The sequence below is a fragment of the Myzus persicae genome, unplaced genomic scaffold, assembly GCF_001856785.1.
Source record: "Myzus persicae strain clone G006 unplaced genomic scaffold, MPER_G0061.0, whole genome shotgun sequence".
Lineage (NCBI taxonomy): Eukaryota > Metazoa > Arthropoda > Insecta > Hemiptera > Aphididae > Myzus > Myzus persicae.
In genome coordinates this window covers 276,967-293,556 of record NW_019100703.1, presented here as the reverse complement: position 1 = coordinate 293,556, position 16,590 = coordinate 276,967, and the positions used below count along the sequence as shown (strand labels likewise).

At 30.2% G+C, this 16,590-nt stretch overlaps 1 protein-coding gene across 6 annotated transcripts in view; it reads left to right on the top strand.

The window, feature by feature from the left end:
* Positions 1 to 16,590, top strand: part of LOC111042560 (paxillin-like) — a 31,820-nt gene that overhangs the window by 13,584 nt on the left and 1,646 nt on the right. For 5 of the 6 annotated variants that reach the window (XM_022327209.1, XM_022327206.1, XM_022327210.1 and 2 more), the window contains exons 3-7: positions 45 to 165; positions 1,791 to 1,899; positions 3,063 to 3,195; positions 12,110 to 12,448; positions 12,960 to 13,190. In XM_022327209.1, the coding sequence (XP_022182901.1) occupies positions 45 to 165; positions 1,791 to 1,899; positions 3,063 to 3,195; positions 12,110 to 12,448; positions 12,960 to 13,190 (933 nt within the window). Of the gene's footprint in view, positions 1 to 44; positions 166 to 1,790; positions 1,900 to 3,062; positions 3,196 to 12,109; positions 12,449 to 12,959; positions 13,191 to 14,983; positions 15,130 to 16,590 lie in introns of those variants that run through there. The other variant, XM_022327211.1, reaches the window with a different exon arrangement.

The following is a 16,590-nucleotide window of genomic DNA, read 5'->3' as shown; positions in this document are numbered from 1 at the left end:
TCAAGTAGACAATATTTATTAATTAGTGTATTTTATTTTTGTAGCCAACACAACCTAGAAACGAATTTAAATCATCAAAAATGACATCTTCATTGAATAATAATCTTTCAGAACTTGACACATTACTTCAAGATCTTAGCAATTCACGGTATGCTGATAAAAAATGTAAGTATGGTGTTATAATTAATTGATTCATTTTAATTACATTTTAAAACAATATTAAATAGAAATTTATACAGTATGTACCGTTGTATATAATATCATTGTTATTATGAATAATTTAATATGAGCTATTAAAAAATATGTATATTTATTTTGTTTGTAATCAAATGAAAATGACTAATAGGTAAATAATACTTGGATGCATTCTAAATGTTGTCAATGTCTTTTTTTGTAAAAAAAATATATATGTCATTATCAATTCATTATAATTCATATGATGCACTGAATGAAAACACTCTATATTTAAACATACAAATTCAATAATAAAATCAGCTCCTCCCATTATATTTAATATTTACTATCATATTAAATAAAATAATAATGATTAATGAGTTATCATATTAGTTTAATCTTAAAATTAAAATAAACCATAGTTATTGGTTAATTAAATACTCATCTGTATTAATTTTAGTAGGATTATTGGGAAGAAAGTGTAAAAGTGTCATTCCTGACATATGTTATTTTGTATTTTTACATGCAGGGGTGCAATTTCAATAATGAAATTGAAAGAACTGAAGCCCCCTATTTTCCTCAGTTACTCTTATGATCTTGGATTACATAATAACTCATTATTAATAATAAACCATGGCCTACCCTCCCTATGCCCCACCAATCAATTAACACAATAAATAATGGCTTTGAGCAGTTCTTATTGTTTGTTTTCATTATATTAATATTTATTGATGTACAATAACAACTAATTAACCAAATTACATACATTATGAGGGTGCTGATTTAAAAACTGTGGGTGGGTAATCACAATCCAAGCTCCCCCCCTAACAAATTGTGGCTGTACTTTATATTGTACTTACTAATCACCATTTTAGGCACTAATGAATTTTAATGTTTTTAAGTTTAAACCTATTAAAATATATCGAGGATCAAATATTATTTTTAAAAACAACCTTGATTATAAAGTGAAGAATTTTATTAGTCTTCTGAAAAATATAATTAATATTAACTAAAATAAAGTTATTGTGCTATTATATTGTATTGCAATCAAATAAAAAATAATAAGGAACTCACTCCACTTTATAGATTCTGTATTTTGAATGTATATCATCATTGAGTAGGTCACTGAAATGGATACATTAAATTAGAATTAAATAATAAATCATTGTATACAAAAAACAATTCTGTGCAGAGAGTATTATGTCAGCCTGTATTTCTAAGGTTATTAATGTCACTATAAGTAATTTATTTTTAAATTACCAATATGATTATTGATTAGGTTAGATTGTTTGAACTAATTTACTAACAAAATCATTGCATATATTACTTTTACATTTGAATATCCAATTTCAAAAATATTTGAACTTCAAAAGAATTACAAATAACATTTTGATTTGTTTGGATTGGTATAAGAAAAATACTTATGAGGAAATACCGTAATATTTTACTTAAGTCTTTAGTAAAAAAAATTTAAAATGTTGAATCTATACAAATATATTAATTTGTTTATTGTATATTTTAAAATATTTTATACATTAGTTTTGTGTTAACTAAACTTAGTTTTTAATAACTATTAAAATTATGTTAAGTTAATATTTGTATTTAAATTAATTTAGTGGTTAATGGAGATTCTTATTCTGCCCCAACAAAAACAGCAAATATTCCAACCCGTCCATCAATGGATTCTCTTCTAGATGAGTTGGATACATCACTTTCTTCAAAAAGGTTAGTTGAAATATTAGTTAATTTATATATATTTTTTAGTTAGATTATAATTGTAAATTTATGATAAATTCATTCAAATATGCCAGGGAAACTTTTTTTTTTAAATTAAAGTTTAATTTTAATTTTATGCATTACAGTTTTAATTTTCAAAGTATAATAAACCTATATACTAAACAGTATTATAAAATCAATGCGTTCTCACATAAAGTTCATTACAACTTACAACAGCTGTAAATCAAATATCAATAGCTGATCAATATAAATATTGTTGAATCATTATCAAGATTCTAGATCCTTATACAATAAGCAACAATAATATATAGTTGTATTAATTTTTGAAACTTTTTTTACATGATTTATATTTTTTTTTTTTTTTTGTGTCTAAAATCTTAATATATTATTTTTCCTAGTATAATTTATGTTAAATACTATTCTTATCATAATTGCTAAATGTTTTTTTTTTTTTTTATTGGTTAAGCGTCAACTACATAGGTTATTAGCTTACAGGTGTTAATTTCTACATTAAATAATTATATGTTGTTGTACAATTCAATTTTTTTTAAGTATAAAATTATGCTATGAAAGTTTGAAAATGGACCAATTGTCTGGGATGTTGAAATCTTTTCTAGCTTCGTTGATGTTTGGGCATTGGATGATGATATGTTTGATAGAGCAGTTTGTATTGCATGTTGGGCATAGGGGTGGATCTGTCTTTGCCATAAGATGTCCGTATGTGAGTTTCGTGTGACCGATTCTGAGTCAATTAAGAATTACTTCATTTTTTTTGTTTAGATCAGTGTATTTCGGGCAGAGTTCGACAGAGTGCTTAATTTCTCTTAATTTATTTTCCGTGGTTGTGTGCCACTGTGAGTTCCACAAATCAATACAGTATTTGTTTATATTTCTTTTTATATCTACGAGTGAGGAAAAAGGAATGATTTCACTGTCAGGACTATTGACTGCATTTCTAGCCGTTTTGTCTGCCTTCTCGTTTCCCTTTATGTTGCAGTGATCTGGAGTCCATATAAATCTGATTTCTTTGTTTGATTTGGAAAGAAGGTTGCTAATTGAAAGAGCCAATGGTTCTGATAAGGTTTTGGATTGTAGATTTGTTAAGGCACTGTGCTAAATGTTATTTAACATTTAAAATGTTATTTTTTTAGTAACAATGGACAGTTGATTTCAAAGATGTTAATGGAAGAAACCACTACCACAACTACTCGTACTGTCTGTCCAACTGCTTCGTCGGCTACTCGAGAATTAGATGATTTAATGGCTTCGCTATCAGATTTCAAGGTAAGAGTTTGCGTTAAAACTATGTAATTCTTTTGTTTTTTGTATTTGAATGGTTAAAATGAGATAAAAAATGCACAAAATGTGTTGTTTTCATTAAGCGCTTATATCAACAAACAGTTGCTTTTATTATTGGTTTAATATTATTCTAACATGTGTGTGCATTTTGGCAATACAATCATATCAGAAACACATTTAAGTATTAAAGAAATTAAAACTTTCAAGTGTTTGTAAAGAATTATTTAATTTGGTATTCAAAATGTATGAAACTTAATAAATTATTTATGTAAAAAGAAAGTTTTTTTGAAATGATACTTTTTATTAAGTACCATACTTATTGGTTTTTATATCTAATAATCAAAATTAATTTTAAAATTTAAATTATGCACGTACCTACATAATATATAATACTTTATATAATACTACAAGTGTGGTTTTTTTATAAAATTACTTTTAGAAGTACAAAAACCCTAATTATATAAAAAGAATATAAAATAATAAATACTTTTTTTTTAAACTATGAATTTATTTTTCAACAAGATATATAATTTTATAATTTTAGAAATTCCATGAAATTAACAAAATGGTATATAACTAATTATAGTAAGTATTTATAGACTTTGAAACAAACAAAATGTAGGTTATTAAGATTTTTGTGCAATTTTATGTTAATGTTTATTTTTGGTGCCTAGTAAATGTTTTTCTAATGATTTTTTATAGCACACGAGTTTTCTGATATCAGAATATCATTTGTGATATTGCCTTTGGTTTTGTTAAAATTAATTTCTCCATCTATTTTCTTATTTACGTTTCGTATAGAATCATAATATTCTATAATAAAACAAACTAATTTAGATCCTTAGCAATGAATGTATTGGTCTTACAATTAGTTGTTTATATTTATTTTTTTTTCTATATGTCATATCCTTTTGGAACATTGAAACTGCTTCAATTTTTACTTTGAAGATAGTTTTCTGCCTTTCCTGTAGAAAATTGAATCAAAAAAAAAATTGCTGTCAAAAAGTTGGTACTATGTTGGGGGATCAGAATCCGGTAAAAAAATTCCCAGTACTTTTCAAAATAAAACAAAACTACCTTAGCCAGCCCCACTATTGTGAGTGGAACGATGAATGTATTGGTTTAAGAATGATGTTGAAAAAACAGGAATTTTTACACAATACAGTTTTTTTGTTATCTTACAAACTATAAGTACTTGAATTTTTCTCCAAGTTTTTAAAAAAGAATTTTTGAGAAATTGTATAATATTAAAATATTTTAGCTCTTAGTACTAGTTTAAAGAATTTTTTGATTTATACACATTGGCATTTTTTTTGTGTATATTATAGCTTGACATTTAGTACAAAGTTCAGCAATAGTTCTCCAAAGTTGCAACAACTAAAATATATTTTTTTAAGCTGTTGAATTTATATTGATGTGATTCAAAAATGTTTGCATGTTAGTAAAACTATCATTTTTTTTACTTAATGACATTGTCAAAAATTTTGGACCGATTTTAAGCTATTTATAGAAATTATAAGTTTTTTATTTTTAAAATTTTTTTTATACCTATATTTTTTTTGTGTTATCTCGTGATTTTTTAAATAAATATGCATTATGTGTTTTCGTGAAATTTGCATAGTTAGAATTAAACAATATTTTATGGTAGTGATTTCAAATTGAATCTAAGTAATTACCCATTTATTTTAGATTTTTTTTTAAAGTGTTTTAGTATGATTGATTTGTATAGATACTTCTTAGAGAAGTGATGTTGTTCTTTTAAAACCCTGACTAAATTTTTGACTGAAAATGCTTTTTGTTAATTTAGCAATTAATGTCATGTCGTCTTAATTCTGTTGATACATGTTTTGTAACTGGGGTAATAGACAATAAACTTAATGTTGGATTTTATTATTTGGCATCTGTGAGTTACTTAAAAATGACTGAATGATCAAAATTATATCTGGTATAATTTTTGTTTAGGTCTCTTGCCAAAGTCCTTGTAAGCATAATTACTTAACCTTGAATATTTTTTTATCTTTAAACTTAAATAAAATAAAAAATATATATGTCTATTTATAAAATGTAAATCTGTACAATTAGGTCATATATTCTAGTAAACTATTACAGACTAAAATCAGATTTGCGCAGTTTGATAAAAAAAAATTGACGTACTCTAATTCACAGTGTCTTAAGTTAAATGTCTTCACAGTGAATGCTTATTTTAGTTACATTTATAATTACTTATTTTATAGCATGAGAATGAGCAATGGCTAATTTAAATCTTTCCACGCACACGGTTTGGGTTGTTTGCCTGAATTTGTTTATACAGACAAAGCTCTCCTATAGCCCAACTGTTTCAATGATTTTTACAAAATTATTGTTTCCGGTTTAGGTCAAACCTCGATATTGTCTATTACCATAATATGACACATATGACACCATGTTTTACTGACACATATGACACCGAGTTTTAACCAACTTTACATGTCTGACCTGTTAAGACCATTTCAAATATTTTATTTCCGATTTAACTGTTTCATTATATCTATGTATGTTTATTGAACAAGAGTGAACATATTAGATTCTGAACAGAGTATTTATTTTACATTGATATGTATGTTAAATAAAAATATGTTGATTTTCACCAATGGGGGTGGTTTTTGCTTCAAATTAAAAAATAGTACTTTTCAAATAATTGGGAAAAACGAAAAAAAAGATTAAGGAAAGAAGCTAATTTTTACGAAAAAAATGTATTTATGATGATCAAAAATGGTTTCACTCAAAAACAAATAACCGCAGAAACGTGAAATTTTATCTAAATGTTTATACTACTGTTTTCTATACATGGTATAATTTTTAAAATATTTAGACGACTTGAGCTAGCTATTTATTTCTTATTAGATATTATTGAAATCTCTTTTCTTGCTTTTTTTCTAAGTATTTCGACAATACAATTTTCTAAAAGCTATGAAAATGTAACTCGAGGTTCTTTATAAGTTGATATAAATTTATATTTTAAAAAGTAAAGCAATATTTCACTAACATTTTTATGAGTATCTTAAGTTTAAATTTTTACGATATTAGATAATATAGCACGTGTATAATACTTATTTCTCATCAAACTTGTTTTTATTGTAACTCAAAGGAATAACCATAAATGCTTGGTGTTTGAAAAATGAAAATATTTGTGTTGAATAATTTTCAAAATATAGGGTTTTCTCATAAGTTTATGATGAAGTTGTAATTTAAAAATTTGATAAAATTATTCAAAATCAGGAATAATAATTTTGTAGTCATAAACTCAATTTTTATATACCAGTCTTGAGATTTTTAATACAAGGTTTCTCATAAATGCTTATGCGCTGACTGATATTAATGAATCTAAAAAATATTTAATCATAATTTTTTTTTGTAGACGTTAGAAGTTTAAATTAGGACGTAATTAGATACCTATTTAAACAAAAAAAAATGATTTTAATTATTTTATTGTAATCCAAAAATATTTTTCGTGTGGACTTGAAACTTTCAAGCATAATATTACTATAATTTATAATATACACTATGTCATTTTCAAAATATTTAGATTAATTTTATGCTATTGCCTATTTATATCACTTTTTCACATTGTCTTACTGTAAGTCGGTATGACTTAAAAGTTAATAACAATAATATATGATATAAATATAGGATACTATTATAATAAACATATATTATTAATAATATAATAAATGCAATGTTTTCGGCTCAAATTAATTCAACCTATCTTATTACTATCAAAGTAAATAAATTACTCTGATAGTAATATAAATATATCATAAAATATACTTAGTAATATAGGCTTATTGGCAGTCTTCGGTTAGAATTGTTTTTGGTATGCAATGATTAATTATTGAATTCAAACTTAATACATACATTATAGTGACTCACACAATAACGAGGTACACTACACCTACAGAAATGTAAATGTAAATGTAAATGTAGGTACTTTACTTCTTTTTTATTTAGGTTATATACCCATTACCCATAATTGTATTTAACCGCATACATTATTGATTATTTATTAGTTTATTGCTAATTATCATCAACATTTCATAAATAGAATAAATTAAATATATAACAACACATATTAGTTCAAATAATATATAATTCTACTCATGAATTGATCATTTTCACGAGTAAGAAATTTTTTTAGATATGTTTTTGTTAACAAATCGATTAAAACCTTTCAAATCAACTTACATTTTATATAGCTTAGATTTACCTATGTCCTCATTGTCACTCATTTAAACTGCACACAATTATTACACTACCAATGCAATGAAAATATCATATAATTTTAACACGTATTTGAAATCATTATCGACTATCGTATTGAAAATAAATATTAAAACTTCATACTCACTTACAACTGAAAAATAATATTGTTGCGTCGTCCTACGTAAAAATTTGTTTTATTTTTGTTTTTATTGCTCAAGAGTTATAAGTCTCATAAAATACATTTTTGCTATAATAAATTTCTGCTTTGATGTATATACTTTAGGACAGTTCTTAAGCTTAGATAAGAATATTTTTAAGCTAACAAAATACAGCTTTAGTTTTAAATATAGCCATATTTTATAATTTACTTAAAAACAAACATCCACAAGTTTTAGAAAGCATATAAATTGGGTAAGTCGTAGGTGTGGTATACTTATTATACAAACTTTATCCAAGTTTCTGTTTATTTTTCATTATTTTTGTTTGGTACAATAATAGTTTTTTAAAATGTAATCGTGTTTAGATTACGATTTACGACATGTTGGTTTTATAAATATGCAGTTAAAACGATATATTATGGAACACTTTATGTAACTTTGGGCGATAAAGACGGACAATTTTCACCAACCATCATATTATAAAAAATATTAATGACGTTTTAGTCATAATAATAATCTATTTTATACCTAACAGTCTCTGTACCTATTAATTAAATAAATGGGTTTAATACAACATAACCATTATGCATTTATAATTTATCTGTTAGATGTAATTCTTTAACTTATTTTTTATTAATAATTTTATAAATGTAAATACAATTGTTTTATATTACTATTAATAGTAAGGTATAAAATAATCAAAAGCTAAAACCATAATTTATTACAATTTTAAAAACTATTTCTGATGATGTACCGTGGTTCCATGGTATACCGTTATAAGTACTTATAACGCTGTTCTGTGTTTGGTCTTGACTTCCTTTATATTATCTTGATGCGGATAAAACTGTATTGTTTAATTAATTATAATAGGTAACATTAAAATTATTGATTGACTAAGTATGAAATGCGTGCTATGTAATTGTTTTAGTTAATAAATAGGAAAATATTAATTATTTTTAAATAATTATTATTTTTACTATATTTTTTTATAACTTTCATAATTGTGTTATTAATCTTTTATTATTCACGAGTTCGTGACATTTAACATTTTATTCAAATATTATGTCATTTCTGTTTTATAATAATAATTATTATTCTAATGAATGAATGAATCATTATTCTAATGAATTATTTTACTAAGACTTATAATACCGTCTGACTATAAAATATGTATTATACAATTATTATGTTTTCTTCATCTCACAAAATGATTCAAGTAAAAACAAACGTATAATATTAATTTTCATTTTAGTTGAAATATAAATAAGCTGGTATGTAGTTTTATTTTAATGATAGGACTTTAAATAATAGTTTTAAACGCAAAAAAAATACGATTCCATATAAAGGTGTAGTTAAGGTCACGCAAAGACAGTTATTGATGAAGGCAATTTAATGTTCTCAAATATAATCAAACACAAATCTCGCAATGCCAAAATGTAATGGTTTAAGTGATTTATTATTTTTCGTATTTTCAACTTTGGATAATACAAACGTTTAATAAACGTTCAGATAAAACATTGATCGTTGGTGGTGGTGGTGGTGGGGGTGGGAATGCTACTGCAGAACGTGTATTACATTTTTGTTGTGATATTAAATAAAAAATCAACGATAAATAATTGCTTTTGAAAAACGATGATTGGTTGTTGAGAGAACTCTAGTTAAATTTTACAATTATTTTGTTAAAAGTAATTCTATGAGCGATGTGACTTTGTTATAGGTACATTTAAGCTTGGGGAAACTTAATCTGATAATCGATAAAATTCCATTTTTTTAAATTCTAAGTAGCATTATGTATAAAGTATAGATTTCCAAAAATAGATAAATTAAAAACATGTCCGGTTGATTGGCGTTTGGATAATCGGAGTTCTATTGTAGTTAGATTTTAGAAGATAGCCGATAGGTAATATAGTCGCTGATTAAATATTTAAATTAATAATGTATAGTGTATATAATATCTGACAGGTGGCATACAGGGTAGGGCCAGCCATCGTGTTTTTTGAGTTGGCTAAATTATGGAAAAACGGTGGAGAGTCTAGATTAACCTGCATTTTGCATAATATGAAACATTATAATTCGTACTCGCTTGCGGTCTCAAATATGAGACCTGAACTACTATACAACCAACTGTTGCACTGTAATCATCGTTATATATGCAGTATATTATACCATTGTATATCATCGCCACCTACTCGTTCCGATAACTAATAATTTGTGTTGAGGGTGTCGAATTTGCCTATTTATTTATATTGATAAGGTGGCAAATATGTGGGTGGTTTAAGTACTGTGACGATAGCCATGGTAAATGCAAAATCAATCCATTTAAACGATCAAAAACACATCATTTAGGAAAAACGATATCGTCGAGTTAAATAGTTGGATTTCGATAATTTTTTTTTTAATTTTGAAAATTGAAAACTTTATTCAGCCGGTGTCTGATTTTTTAACTCACTGTAAATAGCGCCGGAAGTATTTAAAAATGTGTGATACATAGAGTATAGACATTAATTACAGCTTCTGAAAATAGAGTTTTTAAAATTCCAATGCGATTTGTCTAAAGTTTTTCACATAGTTGAAACAAAACAATATTAAAATCTGACTATTTCACTAGTCATAAAAGTTTTTCACGTCATGCGATGGCAAGTAAATTTTTGTACTAAAAACGCTCGGCAGCGACGCACAACACACTTAATTTTTAGAAATATTTAATCTCGTTTCGTCGTCCGTCGAAAATCGAAACTATCTTTACCGCAGTGCCGATGTTATATACGATTTGCGTGAAAAATAACGTGGAAGGTATAGCAGGGACAGTATATATCGCGTGTTGGTGTAGATATTTGATAAGTTCTCACACGAAACATGGCAGGTCAACAATTGTTACATAGTATGTAATAGTTACTACTGGGAATAAAAAATCTCCCGTACATATAGTTCCTACTCGGAGAAACAAACTGAATGCATTCCTTCCTGTACTGTACAATTGTATAACATACCTATATATATCGTTATAATTTATAACATACCTATTACCTAGTGCTAACCGTTTTCTAGATTTGTCTTTATTACCTAACTTTATGATACGAATTAGTTAGGAAATATATTTTAGTTGAATTCAGTACTCGTTGATTGTAAAAACATTGGATCTAAAAAAGTTTTATGCAACACAGACATATTTTAGCCTCACTATTAAACTACATACCTAATATTTAGTTTGTGGTTCTGAATTTGTTATGATTTTACCTACTATATGCCTATATATATTATGTATATATATATGTGTCGTGTGAGAACTTACATTTGCCCTGAACGCAGGTGTACGATTGTACGAACGATCTAAACATCACTCAGGCATAAATTATGATACCGATGCTCGCCGCCGCAGCGGGACGATCGCCAACACGTATGACGGTCGGCGGTTGGTCACTGTCGCGCGTGGTCCTCCGAGCGATTTTATTTTCACTGCCGCACCGGTAGAAAGGGAACTTTAGTGCCTTGTGCAGACCAGATTTTTGCTGTTGTTTTACCCATTATTGGCAGTTTCCAGAAATAACTTTTTAGCGAGACGGGAAATTTTTGTCCCTTCTTGCTCGGTACAGCCGCGGGCGGGGTTTGGCAGCCGTGGGCAAAACAACTCGCGTTTTATATAACGAAGCCACGGACCGCCGACGCTTCACAAATCCAAACAATTCTGTCAGTGGCTTTATCGTTTGTAAAATAGTAATAATTATAATAGTAACAACAACAACAACAACAACAACAACAGCAAAGTCTACGATTATAATATTTCGATTTTTATACGCGTCGTATCATAAAAGTTTTTATTGTAACTTCGAAGAAAAATACAGTCAAACGCAATATTATAAAATACGACTCCATCCGAGTTTCGTATACACCGCATAACAGGTACTTACATGTGGTTATTTAAAATAATTCATCCGGTTTCAAGTATGTTAAGTTTTAGGTTTACAGTTATAATTGAAATAGCATAATAAAATAATAATATTTCAAATTTAGTTTATGGTACCTACTTGGAATTTAATGTTCTATATGATTTCCGTTGATTTCACGAACGGCATCTAATCCACGTTCAAATTCATCACATGCTTGCTCCCTGTTGTAATTGTCTGCTCCGATTTTTGGTTTCTCTGTGATTTATCAATAGTAATAGGTGCGTAGATACACAGTATCATCTTTAACACATCTTCAAAAATAAGTGCGGACGCGCTGAGTAAGATCTCCAGCTAACCTATAGCAGGAGGCCAGGTTCCGGGATACTTTTGAATAATTTCGAATGACCTTATATATGATCCTATGGTGGTTCTTTTGACTGTAGTATACGTGCTTATTATGTCAAGGAAACGTTTTTTTAACAAAAATATATATTTTTACTGTTATCTCTCAAATATGTTTATTAACATCTTAAACCGCAGCACACATCGCCGTATTGTTGACATGCTATAATTTACTAATCGGTCTGTTCCGTTTCCGTGCGTGTTTCTCAACAGGTGTCCAGTCCGGTGCGGGCTAGCTACGCTACCGAATCGGCAGACTCGGCGGCGCCACGTTTAGACTGCATGCTCGGCAGCCTCACGGCCGAGATGAACAGACAAGGCGTGAACACAACGCAGAAGGGATGCTGCACGGCGTGCGACAAGGCCATCGTCGGGCAGGTGATCACGGCGCTGGGCAAGACCTGGCACCCGGAACACTTCACGTGCAACCACTGTTCCCAGGAGCTGGGAACGCGCAATTTTTTCGAACGCGAAGGCCGGCCGTACTGCGAACCGGACTACCACAACCTGTTCTCTCCCAGATGCGCGTACTGCAACGGACCCATACTCGACGTAAGCACGCGCGGCAGCTTCGAAAACTGCAGTTTTCACTGCAGGCCCCGTCCCGTGCATTGTGGACGTCTGTGGGTGTACTGTGAGGGGGGGGGGTTGTAGAAAGGCTCCGAGGAAGTCGCTTGCAGAGCTTTTAAAAACGTTGCGACGTGGTCAACCGCTCCCTTATCAGATTGTTGACAGATTGTGTGGGTTGTATAATACGTCATTATATTCACTGCAGTGCACCCGCACGACCTACTCACATGCACGTATTACACGCCACTGTCAGTAAAAAAATCGATTCAAAGTAATATGTCTAAACATTCTCGCTAAATGGGCACATTTTAAGTAAACCATATCTTTCATTGGAGCTTTCATCCAATTGTTTTTTCGCTGCTTATTTGACGATGTTTACCGTTTTGCCACAGCGTTTATTCAATCGGCTGTGTCGGTCTGTGTACTTGTTGAAAATACAATTGAAAACGGTCGACTGAGGATTTTCATTTGGTTTTTTTCCCCTGGTTTTCAGAAATGTGTGACGGCCCTGGAGAAGACCTGGCACACGGAACACTTTTTCTGCGCCCAGTGCGGCAAACAGTTCGGCGAGGAAGGATTCCACGAGCGCGAAGGTCGCCCGTACTGCAAAGACGATTACTTCGACATGTTCGCGCCCAAGTGCGGAGGGTGCACCCGGCCCATAATGGAGAACTACGTGTCGGCCCTGTCCACCCAATGGCATTCCAGCTGTTTCGTCTGCCGGGTAAGCCACCGCGTTCCTATAATTACAATAAATAATAATAATAATAATAATAATAATAATAATAATAATAATATTGATATGAGTGATATAACGATGCAATAATAAAATAATATTTGACGTTTTGGTTTTTCTAAACGTAGGTATTGGTATTGAATAATACTATTTTCGCGGATGTGCGGGTGTGTGTATTTTTAGCCGACGGTACTTTTTTTTGTTGTTTGTTTTTTTTGTTTTTGTAGGTCGCTGCACAGCTCTACGCTCTATGATGTATGGACGCGAGCATATTATTTCCACTCTATATGAGTATAATACACGGTCGAACCTGGCATTGGACCAGTGTGCGCTTCAAAATGTATCGCGGCTATTATTATAATATGTAAATTGTGTATCGTATACACTATACACGGTCTACGGCGGTCTCATTAAAACTATTTAACTTTTATCGATCGTCGTCGCCGTCATCGAGGTTTTGCACGCGACATAATGATATAGTATATAAGTTTAGAAACCACGATAGAATAAATAGTCTGTTATGTCTCTATGTGAGCAAAAATGCGGCCGACGCATCCCACCCTTCGACCGACCAACCACACCCCGTCGTCGTAGTTCTCGTAATTTCATATTGATCGTTAAATTACACTCCAAAATACAATATTGCGTTTTGATTGCATAAATATTATCATAATATTATATTCTACCGATGAAAAAGGGCGAGCCACGCTTATAGACAGGAGTGGTCGGCAAACATATAGCAAAGTTGCTGGCACACCTATTTACTTAGCCGTGGTAGTAACAACCGTGGTATAACACAGCCCTTTAGGTCGTTGTCAACCGTAATAAAAATGAAATGGTGCCGGTAGGGGGAATGTTCTCGAGATCACAACACAATGTTTCGCAGATGGTGCTCGGCGTGCTTTTGAATGAAACGAGAACGATAGTATCATGAATGAATACAAAAATTCAATGGAATACCGCTGAGCTTCTATTAATATGAGGCGACCGCTTATTGTATAGATACATAATATGCGCTTGTGAAAACCTAACACAAATTATACATCTAGAGTTAAGATGTTTATGATCTCAAAAACTCTAAAAAAAAAGCATGCAAATGTGTCCAAAAATTATCAAAGCATATCCACGAAACAATTAAATATGGTATTATAAAATTGTATAAATTGCATTATTAATTTTAAAAAAATATGCACTACCTAACATTTTTATAATATTATACCAAACTTTTAAACTGTTATTTTTTATAATATTACTTATATCATTTTCTTTTTATAATTGAGTAAATATTTTCTTTGAATTCTAAAACTTAAGATCTGTTATACAGAAAAAATGTCGTTGAAACCCCTCCCCCCTCCAAAAAAAATGCATTTATAGCTAAAAAGTGGAAAATACTGATGCTAAAACTAAATAAAAATACCGCGGATTGTGGTTTGATCTGCAATGTGTACGACTAATAGAAAAAATTCATAAACATCCTAACTCTAATTATATATTCATAACATACGAAGTTATATTGAATGTCGTCGTTTTTGAATTTTCAATTAATGTGTTGCCGCCATCGAGATACTCGCTTGAAAAAGAAAAAAAAATTAAAACTCACTACGTGCATAATAATATGATATATTATTATAATGACGTAATGATTTAAATTTCGCTCGTAACTATACGACGTCTGTCGCTCAATATTCTAACACCGCGTTTCCAACTGCTTCTGCTCCGGCAGCGGCGGTGGTCTAAACGCAGCCGTCTCACAATCGGCCGCGACATTTTGTGCATTATAGGATTGCAAGCAGCCGGTCACTGGCAAATCTTTTTACGCCATCGAGGGAAAACCAGCGTGTGCGAAATGCGTCGGTGTCGATGAGGAGGATTGAATGCCCGCACACTATATATATATTTATATATTCTATATATATATATATATATACTATTTTATTTCTATAATATTAATATCTACGACGATACTGCATAATATTATAATATATCAACATAGAACGTTTCATCGCGATTCGTCAGCATTATATAATATGTCACATTTATATAATACCATTGTAAAATCAAAAAAAAAAAATATATATATAATATAGTTAATAATTTACTTTGTTGCATGTCAAAATAAACAAAATTTATACTTATTACTATTACTATTATTATTATTATCATTATTATTATGGAAAATGTATGTGATGAATTGTTGTGGTCGAAAATTTTAGCTTGCCACACGATCGGAATAATGTGATGTCATCGACGGTGTCCTCGAACATAATATTAAAACTACAGCGGTATATTCCTTCTCCCTACTTCCACCATTCCCCACCGCCTAAAAAAAAAATTAACGCTGCCAAATTTACATCGTTTTGTCGTAATGGATCCGTGTGAATGCATATCGAGATTTATAAAAATAATATATATTGTCAAGGCCAAAATACGTTCGTTTCTGTGAATAAAACACTCAGTCAATAACTATATATAATTATACACATAAGTAATATCACTTGTACTTGGAAGATCATCCCTCGGTAAAAAAAACAATTCCAAATACGTCGCGGGCGGCCCTGGCCTATACACGCTTATATATACCTACTCGAGTATATATTATTATATCTGAGTTTAGTTATGTGGGCAAGTAGTAGTAGTAGTGTAGTGTTTTTAAACTAAAATTATAGTATTTACACAATATTATAACCGTTGAAAAATATTCTAAAATTGTACATCCATGTGAGCTCATCATATATAGGGAATCCAAATGACTCAATTCCTCTCGACTCGAATGTCCCGTTACTCAATTGATAAATACGTACACCATCAACCGTGGTCTTGCTGCAAACACCCAAACACCGATATGTCATCTATATACCTAGTCGTTAGCCACGATCGTTTTTTATACGTAAGATGAAGTTTACCTGGGCATAGAAATCCCTCATAAGTTTGGCATGCCGACGTACTAAAATCTTCTTACAATTCATACAGTACAACATGGTCACGTCTCACACGAGATACGTTCACAGACCTGCACGGAAAGCATTAAAAATTTTTTTTCGAAATTTTAACGAGGGTCCAAGGCCGCAGCTCCTCCTCCGGCTATACGCCACTGTCTATATGATCAACACATGTGTGGCTATATATTCACGTCCTACCTGTCGCCTGCAGTTTAAATAACCAAAACAGAATCGCCGACGACAGACACATTATTCTCGAGTCGTGGTGCAGCCAAGTCACAACCGGGGACGGATCCAGAGCATCCAAAAAATTCTATTATCAGTGTTCACTATACCGGATACTATACCATTGACTATGAATACTACTGTGCTTATAATCAATGCGTACATATAGTATGTATATTTGTGTTGCAACAAAATCGTTGCCCCCCCCCCCTGCAGATCTCGTG